The following is a 21294-nucleotide window of genomic DNA, read 5'->3' on the forward strand; positions in this document are numbered from 1 at the left end:
CCCACCCCCACCCCCACCCAGCTGCCACTCTGCTTGGTTCTCATGTCTGGCCTCTCTGCTGCCTTTGCCCAGCTGTGGTCTGCAGGATGGGTTGGAGTCTGGAGTTTCTGGTTACATAGACTTGAACAAGTTACCTCAGTTCTGAATTTATTTCCTCCTCTGCACAAGGATCAGATCTTTCAGATCTGTTTGAGGCTGCTTTGAGGATCAAAAGCGGGTGAACGTCAATGTGTTCTATTTACGTATGAGTAAAAGGAGGCTCGTTCTCTCCTCCTCCCCCTTCTGCAGGCTCAAAAATGACCAGGCTAACTACTCACTCAACACAGATGACCCGCTCATCTTCAAGTCCACCCTGGACACTGATTACCAGATGACCAAACGGGACATGGGCTTTACTGAAGAGGAGTTTAAGAGGCTGGTGAGTGGGTGTGAGCCATACTGGCCTTGACTCGGGTTTGGGAGTATGATATCTACAGGTCCAGTCTGGGGCCTGAAACCTTTGGAGAGAGGGAGCAAGTTTGCCTCAACAGTCCAAGACAAGCCCAACCTAGACACTTTCCACAGAGAGGACTCTTTGTGTTGACGACCTGACCTAGGACTAGGTTTTTGATCCTTTGCTTGGGTTGAGTGCCTTTAAAGAATCCAGTGAAAGCTATCAACCCTCTCCCCAGAAAGGTGTGTGCAGCTATGAAGTCTTGCGCGCTCTCTTCAGGTTGTTCTTAAATCCCAAGCTGAATGAGTCCATTCCTGCAGGTGTCTGCGGGGTGTCTCTGGCCCCCTACATGCTACCCTGTCTCTCAAAGTTTTCTCCAACTTCCTTCTCACAGCCCTTTATCATGTAATGACACATTAAGAACACAACCTCATGGTCTCTGCTCTGGCACTTGCTGCCGTGTGACAGTGGACAAATCCCTCCCCCTCTAAGCGTATCTGCCCATGTTCAGTGAAGAGGATGGACTATCACTACATTGCTAAGAGCTGCCTTCTTTGTTCCCTGGTTCCATATCGTCTGCCATTCTGGCCTTTCCAGAACATCAATGCAGCCAAATCTAGTTTCCTCCCAGAAGATGAGAAGAGGGAGCTTCTCGACCTGCTCTATAAAGCCTATGGGATGCCACCTTCAGCCTCTGCAGGTAGGTTCCTGTCTGGGTTTCTGGGCGGTTACCCCATCCTGGCTCCAGCCTGGCTTTCTGTGGGACTTCTAGCAAGATGCCCTTCCATTCTTGGGCAGCGCCGAGAATGTGTGATGACTCCCTGGTTCCTGGGCCCTGGCTGGGAGCAGCGTCTCATTAGATTGGCTTGTTTTCTACATAACTTCTTGAGAGGCTGTTCTAAGGGGAGACTTTCTGAAGTCCAGTCCCAAAGGTCTGGGCAGTTTGGGACATCTCCATGGCTGCCCAAAGCCAAGGGCAGGGAGTGAGGCCCAGGCCTGTTCTGCTCCTTTCTATGTGGTCTTGGCAAGGCATCTTCTTGACATCATAGGAAGGAGTTCCTTTCTCGTTCTGGTGTTCTGTGATTTTTACAACATCCTGGGTACTACAAGTTGTCTGATCTTTCTGCTTCTCTGAACCAACGAGCAGGGCAGCACCTCTGAGGACGCCACCCCTCCAAGCCTTCGCCCTGTGGAGTCACCCCAACTCTGTGGGGCTGAGCAACATTTTTACATTTATTCCTTCCAAGAAGACCATGATCTCAATCGTCAGTTCCTGATGCTCCTGAAGCCTGTGTGTCCATTTCTGCACACACGTATACCTCGGCATGGCCATATCACTTCTCTGATTGTGTGCCCTGGCCAGGGACCAGTGCCCTTGCACATGGGCATGGTTGAATCTGAAACCCTCCTTCTGTGGTAACTTGTACTGAAAATCTGGTGCTCAATAAAGAAGCCCATGGCTGGTGGCATGCAGCAGGTGGCATGTAATTTGGTGGTCTTGGGCGGGCCGATATGGGCAGGGTGAGCATGGAGGGAGCCGGGTCAGCCTGCTCAGCAGCAGGGCCTGAGTCCAGGGTCAGCTGTGAATGCGAGGCCAGAGATCCCAATGCTATGGGCCGAGAGGGGTCCAGAGACTGTCCTCCTTCCAGAAGAAATAAGGCTTCTCTGGTTGTCTGCTCAAACATTCCCTGAACTCTCAGCCCCCTCCTAATTCTAGGTTTTAAGGAGTAGACCTTCCTTTTGGGTTCCTGAAGCTGGTGGCTGGGGTGAGAGCGGATGAGATGGAAGAGGGCTCATCAGACACTGGCCTTGGAGGGCGCTGGCCTCTGCGGAATGCCAGCATCTTCTCAGAACCGTATGCTCTGGGAACCTGGGGCAGGTCTGGCTAATTGTGGACTTGGGGAAAATAAGGCCCAGCCCGTTTTTGCTGCGTTAAGGAGAAATAATCTTAAGCCAGTCACACAAATCATCAGCATTTATTTCCTGGGTCCTAGGTGTCACTTATCCTGGTGGAAAGGGTAGAGGTGGTCAGATCATTTTGAGCCAAAATCCCTTCCCTAAAAATGGATCTGTGGAGCTCCATGAGGGAACCTCAGAGTGCACAATGAGAGTTTAGCTAAAATGGCTTAAAAAATGTGAATTGATTGTCAGCTCTCTCCGTCTCTGCTGAAAAAAGGTTTAAAATTTTTACAAAGTTTAAAAGTGTTTTCTAAAAAAGGGACAAGCAGGTCTTGACCCAGAAGATTGGGCTGGAGAGGAGGTGTTGGTGTTGGGACAGGGTTCCTGCTCGGGCCGCTCGCAAGAGGAGCGTTCCTGCGTGGGCTGCTCACTGCAGGGCAGGGCCCCGCCCAAGTCCCGGCGCCAGCTCAATAAATAACATCTTGTGGTTACAGTGTCTTGAAAGTGTACCTGGGCACGGTGAGAAGGTGGTGGGAATGTGGAGCCTGTGGGTGTGGGCAGAGGGCTTTCCCGGAGTGGAGGCCACAGAGGCCTCTGGGGAGCCTTCTCAGTCTGGCCTGGTTTATCTGGGACATGGGGCTCAGAGAAGAGGCTGCTGGGCCAGTGCCAGGGTTCCCCCTCTGGGAGGGGACAGAAGGTCTCTCGTCCAGCCTTCTTGGACAAGGTCAGACTCAAGATGAGGTGGTCCCATCGCTGCTCTGGGGCTGGTTGCCAGCTTCCTTGTCTGGGGCGCTTCCCTCCGCCTGTCCTTCTGGAGAGGAGAAAAAGAGGTTTTTCTTGGGCACATATACACAAAGTAAAGCACAGAGGGAGGTGTGAAAGGGCCCAGCCAAACTGATAGCAGTGGATATGCCCTGGGGAACAAGACAAACTGGATTGAGGTGGTGGTGGCCAATGGGACTTCAGCCTGGTCTGTAACATCCTTTTACATGGAACTGCACATGGTGTTAGTATAATTAAGAGTCAATTAAGGGCCATTATGGATGGGTGCTTAAAGCATCAAGTGAAGGGCTCTTGAAGGTCGTTGTATTTGTGCAGGTTCCCCAGAGGGAGAGGCCAGATGTGAAGTCCCCAGTGTGTCACAGGTGCTCAGCAAATGGCAGCTGTATTTTTCTTTTTTTGGGGGGATGGGGTCTTGTTCTGTCACCCAGGCTGGAGTGCAATGGCACAATCTCAGCTCACTGCAACCCCCACCTCCCAGGTTCAAGCAGTTCTCTTGCCTCAGCCTCCCAAGTAGCTGGGATTACAGGCGCCCACCACCATGTCTGGCTAATTTTGTATTTTAGTAGAGACAGGGTTTCACCATGTTGGCCAGGCTGGTCTCAAACTCCTGACCTCAGGTGATCCGCCTGCCTCGGCCTCCTAAAGTGCTGGGATTATAGGTGTGAGCCACTGTGCCCGGCCAATGTTTTTCTAAGACAGTAAAAAGCACTGCACCAGGCCAGCTCAGGGAGTGCCAGGGTGTGGCCTGCATCAGGGCCTGTGGGCGCCAACCATGCAGCATGGGATATGTGTTGTGCCTCCTCCTCAACTCCATCCTGCCAGACATCTTGGTGGGGTGAGGGGCAGCAGCAGGCTCACAGAGATGGAGCACCTCACCCAGGGAGTCAGGCTACACGCCAGGTCTCCTCACTTTCAGCTTCCCTTGAGCCCCTCTGTGCAAGGTGGGACAGGCAGCCCCCGCCACCAACTGTACCAGCAGTGCAGGGTAAGGGGGGTGCCAAACTCACGCCCAGGCCCCAGTCTCCATGCCTTCCTCCTCAGGCTGCATGATAAACAGGTGTCTTTTCGTAAGGTGCCCCACGTGGGGCCTGGCATGTGGGCAGAGCTCAATAGGTGGTACATTCTTAAACCCCAGTGACACTGTGCAATGTCACTATGTGCCCTACAAGCTCACCGAGGGCCTGAGTTCAAATCCAGCCCAACCAAACCACACCTTTTTATCCTTCAGGCTAAGCCTTTCACAGAACCAGGAGAACCACCACTCTATAGCAAGCTCCAGGGTCTGCAGATGGACGGGCACTTTCTTGTGCAATGCACACAGTAACATGGAGGTGTAACTAGGGTCATGATATGCACGAGAAAACCGAGGCCCAGTGACGTGAGCTGATTTGCCTGGATCAAGGGTGGAGAGCCCTGCCTGCCACCAAGGCTAGTACCCCTTCTACCAAATTTAACCTCTTCCAATAAGCAGCATTCCTGAAGGTTTATAGAGGCCTGACATCAGCACTACTTCCTGTGCCCCTGCAGCAAGCTAGGAAGTGGGTGGTAGCTTGGGACCCTATCCCGAGCAAGCTGCCTAGAAAGCCTGCTCTTATTCCCAGCGGGGTGGTGCCTGGAACTCTGTACTCCCCCTGCCTTGGGGAGTCTGCTGGACTGGGCCTGGCCCACAGCCCCACCTGTGGAAACAGAACTGCTCACTGTGGGCTTCCTGGAAGGTTCCTTGGCCAGTCACTCTTGCCTGGACACCACCGTGTTTTCGTTTCTTTCAGTGAGCACTGTTCTTTCCTCAGGTCTTTAAATGTCAGTCACCCTGGCAGGTGAATGTCACGTAGCCAGAGGACCCACACTTTAGGGAATCTGAGTCAGGGAAAACGGGTGTTAGGAGGGCCTGGGCACATGGGCCAGCAGCTACAACTGCTAAGGGAGAGAGAGACAGAACAGAGCTCACCAGAGCTGAGGGTGAGGATACAGAAGCCTTGAGAGAGAGCCCAGGGCAGAGTGCCCAGTGTGGCAGCTGGACATCCTGGTCATTCAGTTGGTCAATGAACAGCCATTGATTTGGCACCTCCATCATGTGCCAAACGCCACCAGGCACCGAGGGCACAAAACACAGAGCCTGTGCAGGAGAAGCTCAGTCTAGAGCAGGACCATGATGCTCAGTGGGCTCGTGGAGGCAGCAGGGAGAAGAGGTGCCTCCCCCGACTGGGAGGGGCACTGCAGTCAGGGAAGGCTTCTCAGCTGAGCAGATGCCTGGGTCTCTAAGAATGAAGAGAACCCAGCCAGGCAAGGCGAGAAGCAAACAGAGGTGCAGGGTGTGAAGGCCCACAGGGGCTTCTGAGTAATCAAAGTACTTTACTACAGCTGGCGAGGGGATGAGCGTTGAGGCTGGCGAGGAGCAGGGTGAGCCTGTGGAAGTTCTGCCTGGGCCACGTGACAGAGGAGGATGAACAGATCATGGGACAGGGAAGGCTTGTGGGGTGGGGTTCCGTCGACAGGGTGCCGGGGGCTCTCTCTAAAGGCGGCCAGATTCTATGTTAACTCCCTGGATGGCCCGGAGCAAGCCCTCCAACTTCTCTGGGCCTCAGTCTGTCCATCTATAACATGAGAGGGCCGGGTCCATGCCCCCGCAAAGTCTTCTCTGTTCTGTACTTTTAATTCACTTTTGGCCAGTGAGAGGCAAGAAGACTAGGGCTACCCAGGGAGGGGCAGGACTGTGGCCCTCCAAGGACAGCCCATGGGGAGACAGATGTAGCCCGACGGCTGTGCTGCACACACGGCCTCTGTGGTGCTGTGAGAACAGGAGGGAAAGGCCTCAGCCGTGCAGGGGTCGGGGAAGCTTCCCAAGGAAATTCCCAGGCTGACCATGGACTTGAGCCAAGGGGTTCTCTGGGGGGATGGAGGGGGGGGGGGGTTCCAGCCAGTACTTGGGTGGGTGGATGCTGTGTCCTTTTGTCATTGGGTCTGTGGTTCCCAAGCACCTGCTGTGTGCCAAACAGAACGCAAGGCCTCTGCCCTCCTGGCACTCACATTTAGACCCATGAGACCTTGTCAGAGAGTGATGAGGGTCATGTGATTGGGGAAGGGTGATCTAGCAGTCAGAGAAGGCCCCTTGGAGAGGCTTGACTAGAAACACACCAAAGGTAGATGTGGCTGGAGGGTGGCAGGGAGAGGAGTGGCATCGAGTGAGACTTGGGCAGGGTCTGGCCTACAGCAGGACTGCCCCAGGGCAATGTGACAAGCTTAGCTTCACTCAGTGAAGCCACTGGGGGATTTTTTTTTTGGCAGAAGCATAATGGGCAGAATGGTTTAAACGAGGTCTGCTGGCTGCTGCATAGCGCTGAACAGGAAGGGAGGAGATGGGTGTAGGGAGCCCAGGGAAGCCGGCCGCTATAGTCAGCCAGGTGAGAGCTGTGAGTGGCCAAAGCCAGGTATGACTGTGGTGATAGCGAGAGATGGAGGGACCTGGGATGTATCTTGGAGGAGAACTGACAAGACTTATGGGTGGATTGGGGGGCAGGAGGACAGGAAGAGCCCTGGATGCCCGGCCAGAAGAGTCCTTGGGGCCTGAGATTCGAACATCTTCCAACCTAGAGACTGCTGGACTCTGCCACTGCCCATGGGGCAGGGCTGATTTAAATGCGGTTTCTTCTCTAAGAAAGTGTGGGCAGTCTAGGACTTGGAGGCCAGCCTGGGGCCCGGCAGAGAGCCTCTGACATGCAGGAGTGCTGAGGACCTGCTGGCTCTAACCTGCCCCCTCGAGTGCCAGCTCGCCCATGTCTCCAGCCAGCTTCCTCACGCTCACAGCTTCCGAGTCTCCCTGGATGTCAGGGACCGCATTCCGACGGCCTGTCCGGTCACAGGAGATGAAGTCTGAGTAGGAGGACTCGACCTCCATCATGCCTGTCGCATTGCTCCTCAGGCCTGTGGGGACAGGAGGCAAGGGGGCAGAGGTAAGTCCAGATGCATTCTGCAGAGAGGACAGCTCCAGTTCCCCAGCACTGTGGTTTCTGTCAAAATGACAGTTATTGCCTCTTATTGAAAACAAAGCAAAAAGCACAGGAAAGTACAAAGAATAAAACAAGTCACCCATAATTCCATACCCAGACAACCACCATCAACATTTTAAAGAACATGGGCTCAGACTTTTCTTTAAATAAACGTATTGACAAACATGTACACACATTTATCAATACCACATGCCAGGCACCGGTTATATACTGCAGATACCACCATGAACAAATTGGCCGTGGTCCCTGGCCTCACAGAGCCTACCATCTACCACAGGTGGCATAAAGTCACCTCATACCTAAGTCATAGCCTTGGTGCTCAGGGCTTCAAGGGAGAATGCAGGATGCTGGAGTGATCACTAGGACCTGATCAAGGCTGGGGGTCACAAAGTGACATTTTACCTGAGAACCGACGATGATGAGGCGTCATGTAGATGGAGAGTGAGGGGAACAGCATTACAGAGAGGGGAACAGCACGTGTGAAGGCTCTGAAGGAGGGAGGCATGGGGGCTTGGAAGGACAGAAAGAGCCAGCAGGCAGGAGTATGGCGGAAGAGGGACAATGACACTGAGGACACTGCTGAGGTAGGCAGGAGCCAGACCACATCTGGAACGTGGTTCCTGAGGGGCTTTAGGCCAGGTCATGAAGGAGAGCAGTCATGCGTTTTCAAAGATGACTCTGGTGTCTGGGCAGAGCAGTGTCGGGAAGGGGCAAGTTAGGAGGCTCCTGCAAAGTTCAGGTGCCGAGATGGTGGGTGGAGGAGGGTGGCAGTGGGAAGGATTCTAGATGTAACTTGGAAATCAAACCAAGAAGAAGTAGTGTTGGACTGACAGGTAATTTAGGTTTCTGGTGTGAATAAGTAGGTGGACAGAAGTATGGTTTGCTGACATGTGGAAGAACAAAGGAGGAATATTTGGGGGCACAAAGTCCTATTTGGCATATCTGGTAACTTTGAGATGCCTGTGAGCCCTCCAAGGGGAGAGGTAGTGTAAGTACATGGAACCAGGAAGCTGGAGCTCAGAAGAGAGGTGGAGTGGAGAGGAAAGATATGAAATTAGTAGTTCTTACTACAGAGATAGCAGTTCACAGCCCTGGTGCTTGGTGACACAGTCTAGAGAGAGAAGAGAAGAGCGCCACATATATAAAGAAGAGCCACATACATTTAGAAATGATTTGGGACCATACCTTATGTTGTTATGTAGTCTACTCTTTGGGACGCTTTAGAACATGTCACTAAGGCTCCCTCCACATGAATTTTGTGCCAGCATACTTGGATGGGCCATGATTTACTCTAGGATGAGGCCTCCAGAAATGAACACAGAGGTACTTCCCAGTTTTCTACCGCCACACACAGCACTGGGCCTTTGTGAAAGTTTCTGTGCCCATCCCTAATTATTTCCTGAGAGTATATCTCTAGAAGCAGAATTGCTGGGCTAAAGGGAAGGGTGAAAGAATTTTTAGATTTTTGACACATTTCCTAGTTGCCTTCCCAAATGGCATAGTGGTATTTATAATGACAAAAAAAATTGGCAGAAAGACTTATAAAGTCAGCACTGTTTTTATTTATATTCCCACCAGTAGCACACAAGATTGTCCATTTATGTACTCTTGGCAACAAGAAGTACTGCTACTATATTAACAAAAGGTTAATTTGCGAAGGGGATACTAGTATCTCTCATTGAGCACCTATGGTTTTCTGAAGGCAATTAGATAGCAGTCATTGCATGGACTCTGGCTACCTCGCAGACCTGAATTAGTAAGTGGGAGGGGTGGTCTAAGCACTGGCCTGACTTTAGGAGTTCATAGTCCAGTGGGATGGGCCCACCCAGCAAATCCTAGTTCTAGACCCACTCTGGCAAATGCCCAATGTTTTCTATAGTGTGAGGATGTTTACTGCACCTGGTCAGTAATAGCAGCCTATAGGAAACCACCCAAATGTCCACCAGGAGGTTAGGCATTGCATGAATTATGAAGTATTTATTTTAAAAAAATGTGCCATACAGCCACTATGGAAAACAGTATGGAGGGTTCCTGAGAAAATTAAAAACAGTACCATATGACCAAACAATCCCTCTACTAGGTATACATCCAAAGAACTGCCATTAGTATGTCAAGAAGACATCTGACCTCCTATGTTTACTGCAGCACTATTTATAATAGCTAAGATATGGAATCAACCCAAATGTCCAACATGACTGAATGGATACAGAAAATGTATATATCCACAAAGGAATACTATTCAGCCATAAAAAAAAAAATGAAATCTTGTTATTTGGGACAACATGGATAAACCTGGAGGACATAATGTGAAGTGAAATAAGCCAGACACAGAGAGACAAATACTGCATGATTTTACACATACGTGGAATCTTAAAAAACAAAAGTTGATATTGGCTGGGTGCGGTGGCTCACGCCTGTAATCTCAGCACTTTGGGAGGCTGAGGCAGGTGGATCAGGGGTCAGGATATCGAGACCATCCTGGCCTAACACGGTGAAACCCCCGTCTCTACTAAAAATACAAAAAAAAAAAAAAAAAAAAAATTAACTGGGTGTGGTGGCGGGCGCCGGTAGTCCCAGCTACTTGGGAGGCTGAGGCAGAAGAATGGCGAACCCAGGAGGCGGAGCTTGCAGTGAGCCGAGATCGTGCCACTGCACTCTAGCCTGGGCGACAGAGCAAAACTGTCAAAAAAAAAAAAAAGGTCGATATCATAGGAGAGAATAGAACAATGATTACCAGAGACTAGGGAGGGGAGAGGAGAGGAAAGGATGGAAAGCTGGTCCACGGGTACATAGTTACACTTAGATAGGAGCAGTAAGTTCCTGTTCTGCTGCACAGTAAGGTGATGGTTAACAATAAGGCATTCTAGGCCGGGCGCGGTGGCTCATGCCTATAATCCCAGCACTTTGGGAGGCCGAGGCAGGTAGATCACCTGAGGTCAGGAGTTTGAGGCTAGCCTGGCCAACATGGTGAACCCTCACCTCTACTAAAAATACAAAATTAGCCGGATGTGGTGGCACACGCCTGTAGTCCCAGTCACTCTGGAGGCTGAGACAGGAGAATTGCTTGAACCCATGAGGCAGAGATTGCCGTGAGCTGAGATCACGCCACTGCATTCCACGCTGGGCAAGACAGAGCGAGACTCCGTCTCAAAAAAAAAAAAAGGCATTCTATATTACGAAATAACTAGAGAGACTTTTGAATATTCTCATCAGAAATAAATAAATGCATGAGATGATGGATATGCTAACTGCCCTGATTTGATTATTATACAACATATATGTATCAAAACATCAAGTTGTACCCCACAAATATATACAATGACATGTCAATAAAAAAAAATAATAAAGTAAGAAATGTGCCAGATGGGCCTGTACTGACATAGGACAACGTCTGAGATAAACTGGCAACTGAAAAACAGAGGTTGCAAAACAACACGTAAAATAAAACCCAGTTCCTGTGGGGAAAGATAGCAGACATATGAAAAAAAAATCTGAAAAAACATGTATCAACCCTGTCAACTGTGGTTCTTTGTGAGTAAGGGGAACTTTCGTTTTCTAAGTCTATATTTTTTCAATGGTTGAAGTTTTCATAAACCCAAATTATTGTGCAATGCTTTTAGAAGGTTGCTGACATCGGCAGAAGTGCCCAGAAGGCACCCAGGGTGGGACTGAGCCAGTAAGTGCTGCAAGGGTGTGTGTGTGTGTGTGTGTGTGTGTGTGTGTGTGTGAAAGAGAGAGAGAGAGAGAGAGAGGATCACTATGGAGGGCTGGGCCCACATCCCCCACAACACCTAGCTCAGAAGAAACTTAGCTAAAGAATGAATTAGGGGCCCTCAAAGATCAGACAGGTGAGACAGGGAGGTGGGAGGTGTCCTATGGTAGAAAAAGCAAAGAGTGAGATGCGTGACCTTAAACCCAAGCTTTGCCACCTAACCCTGGGCAAGACCCTGCCTTTCTTCGGGCCTTCGTTTCCCCTGTGTAAAACAGAGGAGGGCCAGGATACTGTCCACGGCAATTCCCCCCGGCTGCAGCAGATGGCGCGCCCTGCCTATCTTCCTAGCAGCCTTGCGCACTGCCCTAGTCACGTTCTGGCTCCTCCTTGGCTAACAGAATTCCCGGAAGTTCCAGAGGTGGCTCTTTCTGCAGGTCACGAAGGTTCACTCCTGCCCTCTCCCTCTGGGGAAACCACTCAGTGCTTAAGGACAGGGAAATGGCTTATGATAACAGTAATAACAGAGGATAAAAATGATGCCGAAAATTCCTACAATAGCGAAAGCTATTATGGCCCAGGTGCCTGTGTTTTCACACACATCACGCACACAGTGGCCACAGCTGCCCTCTGAGGCGAGTGAGGCCAGTATAAGCCACAGCTCAGAAGGGCCTCAGCCCCACCTGAAACCTGCTGCTCTGGAAAGGGACAAACCCCAAGCAGGCCACACTGGCTCCCGGAGCCTCCGAGTCCTCGGCTCTTCCTCAGTTAGAATGTCAGCTCCACGGGAACAGGAATTTGGTCTGGATTTTTCCCATGTCCAGCTGAAACCTAATCCTGGCAGCTGAGCCAACAGGCTCTGGCTGCTCCATTTCCTGATTCTCATCCAGCACCTGGTAAAGAGCAGGCGCTCCATGCACACTCGCTGGATTTCACTCTCTGAAGGAGAGGGAGTTTGTACCTATCCCTCTTCTCCCCCGCTGTCCACCCCTCCTCTGTGGGGAGGAGCAGCAGTTCCTTCTTGGGACTGTTAAGAAGGGCCTCCGTGCACCGTGAAGTGCTGTGCAGGTGTTCCTGTACTAGGACCTGACACCATGGGATGGAGTTACAGGCTCCATCTGAAAGGCCAGCTTTCTGTTGGAATGGCTCCTGGGGCTTTGATCTCACAATGCCATCTGATGTTACAAGCTGCCCAGTGCAGGACACTGGCCCTCAGTACAAGGAGACAGCAAATGCCACACTCAAAGACCAATCCTAGAAAACATCAACTAGGCCAACATGCTCTGGCTACCGTATACCCTCAGGGAACAGCAACTCCAAAGATGGCTCTGGAGAGCTCTCCAATCCAAAGCACAAACATATAATTTAATTTTTCTCCCACATTTATATTTGTCACTCACCCTCTCATCTTTAAAGACAACAGCAAATGGGGAAATAAAGAATCCTCAGAGTTGGAAATCATGTCAGAAAATGGTCACTCTCAAACCCTGTTAATGAGTGTAAACTTCCAAGACCTCCTTGGGCAGTGACTTGACAGTGTGTATCCAGAAACCTCATCTTTTTACATATCTTTGAGCTACTAAATCAGTTTATAATAATCTATTCTAAGAAAATAATCCAAGATCTACATGAAGATAGATGTACACAAATGTTCATCACAGTATTATTATTATTTTTTTTTTTTTTGAGGCAGGGTCTCGCTGTGTCACGCAGGCTGGACTGCAGTGGTACAATCATGGCTCATTGCAGCCTCAACTTCCTGGACTCAAGCGATCCTGTTGCCTCAGCCTCCTGAGCAGCTGGGACTATACCATGCCTGGCTCATTTTTTTTCAGAGATGGGAATCTCATGATGTTAACCAAGGTGGTCTCAAACTCCTGGGCTCAAACTCCTGGGCTCAAGTTATCCTCTTGCCTCGGACTTCCAAAATGTTGGGATTACAGGCCCGAGTCACTGTGCCTGGCCCACAGTACTATTTATAATAGCAGGAAACTAAAGACACCAAAATGAGTTCCTAAATGGATGTGTCAAATGTCCTAAACGGACAATGGAGAATTATTAATATACACATACTTAACTAATTTATATCTAAATGAAATACCATTCAGGCATTAAAATGATGTTTGTGAATATTTTTTAAAGACATGGCAAAATGTTCACATATAGTTGAATGAAAAAGAATTATCAGTGATATAATTACATACATTAATATTTTCTAAGTGATTTTAAAATCCATTATATTTCCTTTTTTATAGTGAACACATTCACTTAGTCTTAAAATTACTTAACTTTAGATTATGTGTAAATGTGGTCCAAAACTCAAAAGGTCCACAAGGACAGAGATGAGACCTTAGTCTCCCTCCCATCCGGTCCAGACACCCTTCCCAAGGCAAGCACGCTTTGGTGTCCTTCTAGACAAAATCTATGCAATATACATGTGCCCTCTTTTTCTCCTTCCCTTCCTTTTTCCTTTATTTAAAACAAAATTTTATTTTCCATCTTGCATTTTTTTCATTTAAAAATGTGTCTTGGCTTTGGGAGGCCGAGGCGAATGGATTGCTTGAGGTCAGGAGTTCAAGACCAGCCTGGCCAACATGGTGAAACCCCATTTCTACTAAAAATACAAAAATTAGCTGGGTGTGGTGGTGCACACCTGTAGTCCTAGCTACTCAGGAGGCTGAGGCAGGAGAATTGCTTGAACCCAGGAGGCAGAGGCTGCAGTGAGCTGCAACTGTGCCACTGCACTCCAGCCTGGGTGACAAAGTGAGATTCTATTTAAAAAAAAATTATATATATAGATATATATATATATACACACACACACACACATACACACACACACACACACACCTTGGAAACAACTGTAGATCACTCTGAAGCCACTGCAGCACTGATTACATCAACACACTGAAAACCCAAAGTAATAACTAAATTGTTCCTTTTATTGTCCACATGATACTCTGCTGTCTCACTGTTGTAGACTGATTTAATTATGTCCCTATTGATGGACCTGAGGGTTGTTTCCATAAAAGTGGAATTGCCACCTCAAAGGATCTGTGACTTTTTTATTATAATAGGCACTGCCAAATTCTCCCCACAGAAGTTAGTTCCTGTCTCTCAGTCCATTTTGTGCTGCTACAACAAAATATCTGAGCCTCAGTAATTTCTTTTTTTTTCTTTTTTTTTTTGAGATGGAGTCTCGCTCTGTCGCCCGGGCTGGAGTGCGGTGGCGCAATCTCTGCTCTCTGCAAGCTCCGCCCCCTGGGTTCACGCCATTCTCCTGCCTCAGCCTCCAGAGTAGCTGGGACTATAGGCGCCCGCCACCCCGCCCGGCTAATTTTTTGTATATTTAGTAGAGACGGTGTTTCACCGTGTTAGCCAGGATGGTCTCGATCTCCTGATCTCGTGATCCGCCCGCTTCGGCCTCCCAAAGTGCTGGGATTACAGGTATGAGCCACCGTGCCCGGCCGAGTCTCAGTAATTTTTAAAGAACAGAAATTTATTTCACAGTTCTGGAGGCTGGGAAGTCCAAGATCAAGGTGCCAGCCTGTGGTGAGGCCTGCTCTCTGCTTCCAAGAGGGCACCTTAAACACTGTGTTCTCAACAGGGCAACTGGCAGAAAGGCAAAAAGGGGCAAACTCACTCCCTCAAGCCCATTTATTTGTTATTTATTTATTTATTTGATGGAGTCGCGTTCTGTTGCCCATGCTGGAATGCAGTGGCATGGTCACTGCAACCTCCTCCTCCTGGATTCAAGGGATTCTCCTGCCTCAGCCTCCCAAGTAGCTGGGATTACAGGTGTGCACCACCACACTCAGCTAATTTTTGTATTTTTAGGAGAGATGAGGTTTCATCATGTTGGCCAGGCTGGTCTTGAACTCCTGACCTCGGGTGATCCGGCGGCCTCAGCCTCCCAAAGTGCCGGGATTACAAGCATGAGCCACCGTGCCTGGCCTCAAGCCCTTGTATAAAAGGTGCCTAATCCCATTCACAAAGAAGGAGACCTCGTGACCTCATCACCTCTTAAAGGCCCTACCTCTTAATACTATCACATTGGTATTTTGGAGGGAACACATTCAAACCATAGCAGTTCCCAGTAGGTATATCAGATGAGCACTTTGCTTCACCACAGTCTTCTTAATGCTGTTTTGTTCCTAATCTAAAAAGTGGTTTTAAAACCAGTGCCTGATTGTTTTAGTTCCCACTGCTCCTAGGAGTGAACCTGAGCATCTTCCCACATGGATCTCCTTTTCTGTTTACTGTTTCTTCAAATCCTTTTGCCCACTTCTAATGGATTTTAGGTCTTTTTCTTACTGATTTGTAGGAGTTCTTAATACATTAAGGCAATTAGTCTTTTGTCTAATTAGGAGCTACTAGTATTTTTTACTTGTCATTTGTACTTTGACTTTATTTTCGGCACTTCTCCCCACACACATATTTTTTATATTCATTAGTAAAATTGATCTTTATTTTATGGTTTCTGGGCTTTGGAACATAATTAGAAATGTCTTCCCCACTTTAAGATTAGTAAAGAAATCCCCTTGTTTATTTCTGGTACTTTGTTTTTTGAGACAGGGTCTGGAGTCGCCCAGGCTGGAGTGCAGTGGTGCCAGCTTAGCTCACAGCAACCTTGAACTCCTGGGCTCAAGGGATCCTCCCAGCTTAGCTTCCTGAGTAGCTGGGACTACAGGTGCATGCTAACGTGCCCAGCCAATTCCTTTTTTTTTTTTTTTCTTTTAAGAGATGGGGTCTCACCATGTTGCCCAGGCTGGTTCTGAACTCCTGGGCTCAAGTGATACTCCTGCCTGAGCCTCCCAAACTACTGGGATTACAGGTGTGAGCCACCACGCCTGGCCTCTAGTACTTTTATGGCTTCCTTTTTCATATTTAAATCTTTGATTGATCTAGAATTTATCTGTAATAAGGTATGAGTTAGAGAGCCACCTTAATTTTTTCTACCTATCTCAAATCATTTGTGGAGTAATCCATCATTTCCTCATTGATGTAAAAAGCTACCATCGTTACATACAAAACTGTCTATTTGGGTCTGTTTCTGAATCTTTTAATCTCTCCAGCTGATCTGTCTACTCATGTACTAGTATCGTGTTTTCTATTACATTAGCTTTAAATTAAAAAAATAACTGTAGAATGGTTTCCTTCTCATAGCTCAAATCCTTTTTGACTTTAGATTTTTTTTTTTCTGGCTGTTTTTGCTGGTCTATGTTTTCTAATGAACTGAATAGTCATTTAACTTGTCCCCCAATTTCTCTTGTATTGATCAGGACTGCACTAAAGATATACAGTAATAGCTGGTACCTGCATGTAGATAGAAATCGCATTTTGGCAACATTGAGTCTTCTCTCTTTCCCAGCTCCTCTCCCACGAGGTCAGGCTTCCCTTTTGCTCCCCTGTGTTCTCCAAAGGGCTGGCCCAGTGCCCGGCATATGCTGGTGCTTGACTCTTACTTACAGAATGAATGATGAATTATTACATGAGCTCCACTTCTGATGTGCAAGGTAACTGCCTTCCACACATTCTCTCATGTAACCCTAAACACAATGAGTAGGCACTATTCTAATCCTCATTTTAGAAATGAGGAAACTGAGGCTCAGGCAGTAAAGCAACTGCCTTCAACTTCTTAGAATGCTCTTATACATTCTCCTAGTCCAATGCCTTGACTACTTGTATACCCCCTTAGTTCCATCCTTTACTCTCTTCTAATGTTTCTCTTACTGTTCTACACATCTCATTCTCTCTCACGACATTATCTTCCATTCATTTCAATGTCGATCCTCTCACTGCTGAGCTGCAGACATCTAGATGAATCCTCCCAGAGGATAGCAACAAAATTATGCTCTCCCTCCTCCAGGACTCTCTCTCATTCATTCTCTTAGTCAAGAGCCACCTCCACAATCAATTATGCAAGTCAAAAACCTATTACCCATAACACATGCCTGACTTCTTCCTCTCTGTAAGAAGGCATCCTGCACCTTAAAGCTCAATTACCCAGGCTCAATTATTTTCTCCCTTCAGGTCCATCCTCCCATTTTCTCCACGCAGTAATCATGGCCTCAGTTAGGCTTCATCTCTATCCACCCGATTACAACCTTCCCCAACTGTTTTTTCTGTCCCCAGTCTTCTCACTTATTCCTCATCCCCCACCCCCAATTCATCCTCAAGTCCTCTGTCCTCTACTTCAAGAGGGACATTCCCCAACATCAGCTGGCTCATCCTCATGCTCAGCTCAGAAACCTTCAATGATTAAAAAGAAGCATTTAGATCCATTTATGTATACTGGCATGGAAGGATGTTCTCAATATATGATTGCTAATATGCCCTAACACATGGGTCTACAGTCTTCTCTCCTGAGTTCTGAGTCTTCACTTCCAACAGTCCATGACCTATCTCCAGCAGGGAGACAGCTTTGATTCATTCAGGACCATCACAGGGCAAATACCTGTTCAATTAATGACAAGTTGTTGTAGAATCTAACCGAAAGACATCCCAGAGCTCATCTAGACAAGCCTCTCATCAACAGCTGCAGAAATGGAGGCTCAGAAAGGGCAAGGGACTTGCCTAGGGTTCTTGATCTAGCAGTCTTAACTCCTGGTCCAGAGCTCTTTTCCCCACATCACACGGCCCCCTTGGGAGTCCCTGATGACATTACAAATCTCTGAGGGGAATGGGTGGCAGGGCAGAAGGCATCTAGGGTGCTCGTCCAGCCCAGCTTTGCTGTTTACCAGCTGTGAGGCTGTGCACAACTCCCCTCACCTCAGGAAAGTGGGGCTAACAGTCACACCCTGCAGTTCAGGGGGCTGTTATGAAGATTCAATAATATGGTGATGCAAAAAGTGTAGTAAGTGATGGGGAATGTAAGCGGAATTCAATTAATAAATGATTAGGATGGTTCATTTGGGGGCTGTTAGTATAACCTGCCTTTGGACATTTCATTCAGCTCCTTTGTTTTTACTCTGTTTAATGGTGCTACAGAAGATTAAAACTTCCTTCTCTGGTGCTTTATGGTGCTGTGTGGTAAGAATATAAATTCTCCAGAAGTGGTGACCCTGGCTGGCGTGTTTACTGTTATGTCCAGAAGGCCCTGCACATACTTGAAGCTCAATGAATAGTTGATGAATGAGTAAATACTAGAAGATGTTCTAGGTTACAGGGAAAGAAGAGCAAAGAATGTGCGGCCCTGCATCATAACAGTGGCTGAAGATCTGGTTCAATACCCGTGCAGTAGGGTGACCCCTGAAGAGTCCCCTTCTCTCTCAGCTTCCTTTCCCACCGTCTAAATAAAGAAATTTGAAATATGATCTCCAAGTCTTCCAGTCTTTTTTTTTTTTTTTGAGATGGGGTCTTACTCTGTCGCCCAGGTTGGAGTGCAGTGGCATGATCTCCGCTTACTGCAACCTCTGCCTCCCTGGTTCAAGTGCTTCTCCTGCCTCAGCCTCCCAAGTAGCTGGGATTATAAGCATGCACCACCACACCTGGCTAATTTTTTTTTGTATTTTTAATAGAGATGGGGTTTCACCATGTTGGCCAGGTTAATCTTGAACTCCTGACCTCAAGTGATCCACCTGCCTCGGCCTCCCAAAGTGATGGGATAACAGGCATGAGTCACCACATCTGGTCTCTAAGTCTTCCAGTCTTGATATTTCATTTATTCATTCAATGTACTGAGCAACTTCTATATGCCAGGCACTGTGCCAGGCACAGGGTATATACTGGAAACTAAAAAAGATATTTACAATGTGTAAAGAGAAAAAGGCACTGAACAAGTCAATGAATCTATCATCACAGATTATGGCATGTGCTGTGGGAGAAGAGGACAGGGTTCTCTGCATGTGGATCATTCAATTAATGGCTGCACGATCAGGAAAGGCCTCTCTGAGGAGGTGGTTTTTGCTGAAATCTACAGAAAAGTTGGATAGAGAGTGACCCAGAGAGCCAACAGGCAATTTGAGTTTAAAAACAATCTAGAATCTCCTGGCTCAGCTTGAGCCCTACGGGGTGCTAAAGAACGAAGCTCTTTCTTTTCCTCATCCTCAGGAGGTTTTGGTGTCTTGTGGGATCTGGATGATTGCCAGACATGTGATTGACCTTGAATGCCCAGGACAAAGGGTGAAGCCCTTATACTCTGTCCCCAGACCTTTTGGGGCCCTGGGGTCAGAGGTTATGGTGCCTGCAGATGCCTGCTCTGGGCATTTCCCCACAGGAAGCCACTTCTCCAGTGGGTTTGTAATACTCCCCCCAGCTTTGTAAACTGAAGAGGCCCCAGTATCTGCCAAGAGCTACATGGTCTGTTCCAAGTCTGCAGCTATTAGTCCTCATTGCTCAGGCAGATTCCATTACAAGCTCCAAACTGTTTTCCAAATATACTAGAAAGGTCATTTCCTGTTTTTTTTTTTTTTTCTTTTCAAAATTCAATATTTGCAGAAAACATACAAAAAGCAAAGACTTTTACAGAAGGCCATGAAGCACAGAAGTGGGACTTGGTCTCATGGGAGAAGTTTTATCAGGGGTGGGCAAAATGTTCTCTAAGGCTTCTCTGAGGGACGAAAGGGCCGTGGAAACAGAAATGCCAGGGCCTATTGAACAGGCATTCATCAAATTCCAAGGGCAGCAGCTTCTCTCTGTGATGGAAAGCCAGAAAAGAGAGGCACTGAGGCCAACAGAAAACTCAGGGCCCCAAAATAAGAACATTCCATGAACCTGGGAAAAGGGAGGGCTGCTGGTTCTAGCCATGTGTGGCCTGCCCAGAGCTGGCTGCAAAGCCCTACCCAGCGCCTTAGGGGCACATCCAGTACAAGGTCACCAGAGAGGAGCCTGATGCCTGCCTGGGCAGTGCCTGCTGCCATTCAAAGAGTGGTCCTGGGTGAGGCTTTGTTTGGAGGCAGAGAGGCCGGGCCTTGGTCTCTGCACCTGCCAGGCCTAGACCCAAGCAGGCCTGGATGCAGGCAGTGATAGGGAGGGAAAGGCAGGGTGCTGGGGTCAGACAAGGTCCTGAATGACTTCTACGCTGACTATCCCCAGGGACACCTTTCTGTTCTCCTCTTCCAACTCATTTCTTCTCGGACCACTCTCCTCAGGGGATTTCCAGACACCACACCCTTTGGGCCTCCCTCCAACCACTCCGCACAGGCACCTGCTACTGCCGGTACCTTTGTGTTAGGTTGCCAGTCTCTTCTGTTTTCTCCCTAGGGGCTCTTATCCTTTCCCTGAAATAATCTATGTTGGTGACCCTCAAAGAGCCCCAACCCTCTCTTAAGAGCTCTAGATTTGTGACTCAGCCTATTGAGCGTGTCATTTGGTTATGCCACCAGCACTGCAAGCTTCAGACCACAAGTCACCAGCCTGATCGCCCTGGCCTTCCCAGCTGAGCAAGAGCACCACCATCTGCCCAGCTGGAAACCCGCAGCCATCCCTGACCTCCCTTCTTCTTCACCACCCATTGACAATTCTTTACCAAGTCCTGTCATTTCTTTTTTCATTTTTATGTTTTTGTAGAGACAAGGTCTCACAATGCTGCCCAGCCTAGTCTTAAATTCCTGGCCTCAAGCAATCCTCCCACCTTGGCCTCCCAAAGAGCTGGGATTAGAGGCATGAGCAACAGTGCCCAGCCTAGTCCTTTTGTTTCTACCTGCAAAACAGAGCTTGAATCTGCTGACCTCGCTTCTCCACACACACCACCCAGGCTCCAGGATGTCTCACCAGGACTCTCAGCAGAGACCCTGACCAGAGTCAGAGTCCTGTGTCTCTCTCATCCCTAGCCCAGGGTCTATTTTCTATATGGCAGGCAGGGTAACGTTCTCAAAATGGAAATTGGGTCATTGGAATTTCCCTGCTTTGTTCAATCTCTGATGCTTTCTATTTCACATCGAGTGAAATCCACACTCCTGATGCCAGTCCCTGAAGTCCTGCAAGGATCTGGCCCTGCCTGCCTCTGCAGATGAGACTTTGTCTCATTTCTACTCTCTTCTTGGTCCATTTTGCTCTGGTCACACTGGGCCTCTCTTTAAATCCTCAAACCTCATTTAATTCCTGACCTCAAAGCCTTTACTAGACTATTTCCTCTGTGTACTACATTCTCTGTAACCCCACTCCCTATAGAGCCTCCTAAGTGGATAAGTGGATTCCTGGCCTTGGTTTTTCAAATGTTCTTGCTCTAGGACCTGACATGGGCTCCTGTAGGGCACGAAGCCTCCTGAGTTCCTCTGCCCCCAATTACTGCATGTCAGGAAAGCCCTGGCAGAGCTGCCCGGAGGCTAATGCGGTGTGGTGGATGCCACAAGGATTTCAGAATCTCAGCTGCTGTCCCTACAGCGGCACATGGTGCTGGGCACCTCACTTGACTGCAGACACTGCTTCTATAAAATCAGAGGGCTCACACCTGCCTTAAAAGGTGGCTGTGGGGATTAATTGGAGCCAACAGTTATATTCTTTTTTTTTTTTTTTTTTTT

General features: G+C 48.4%; 2 protein-coding genes across 11 annotated transcripts in view; one reads left to right on the forward strand and one right to left on the reverse strand.

Annotated features, from left to right (window-relative positions):
• Positions 1-1909, forward strand: part of ADA (adenosine deaminase) — a 35064-nt gene extending 33155 nt beyond the window's left edge. For 2 of the 4 annotated variants that reach the window (XM_017878004.1, XM_017878005.1), the window contains 3 exons: positions 289-418; positions 1031-1133; positions 1581-1909. In XM_017878004.1, coding sequence (XP_017733493.1) covers positions 289-418; positions 1031-1133; positions 1581-1594 — 247 coding nt within the window. In that variant the 3' untranslated portion in view covers positions 1595-1909. The remainder of the gene's footprint in view (positions 1-288; positions 419-1030; positions 1134-1580) is intronic. The other 2 variants (XM_017878002.1, XM_017878001.1) reach the window with 1 other exon arrangement.
• A 481-nt stretch (positions 1910-2390) lies between these two features.
• Positions 2391-21294, reverse strand: part of PKIG (cAMP-dependent protein kinase inhibitor gamma) — a 94601-nt gene continuing 75697 nt past the window's right edge. For all 7 annotated transcript variants that reach the window (XR_001886716.1, XR_001886717.1, XR_001886715.1 and 4 more), the window contains 2 exons: positions 6863-7036; positions 2391-3143 (listed from right to left, as the gene is read on the reverse strand). Coding sequence is in view for 4 of the 7 variants with exons in the window: in XM_017878007.1 (XP_017733496.1) it covers positions 3064-3143; positions 6863-7013 (231 nt within the window). In the remaining 3 variants the exon portion in view is untranslated. The remainder of the gene's footprint in view (positions 3144-6862; positions 7037-21294) is intronic.

The sequence above is a fragment of the Rhinopithecus bieti genome, unplaced genomic scaffold, assembly GCF_001698545.2.
Source record: "Rhinopithecus bieti isolate Rb0 unplaced genomic scaffold, ASM169854v2 scaffold_10347, whole genome shotgun sequence".
Lineage (NCBI taxonomy): Eukaryota > Metazoa > Chordata > Mammalia > Primates > Cercopithecidae > Rhinopithecus > Rhinopithecus bieti.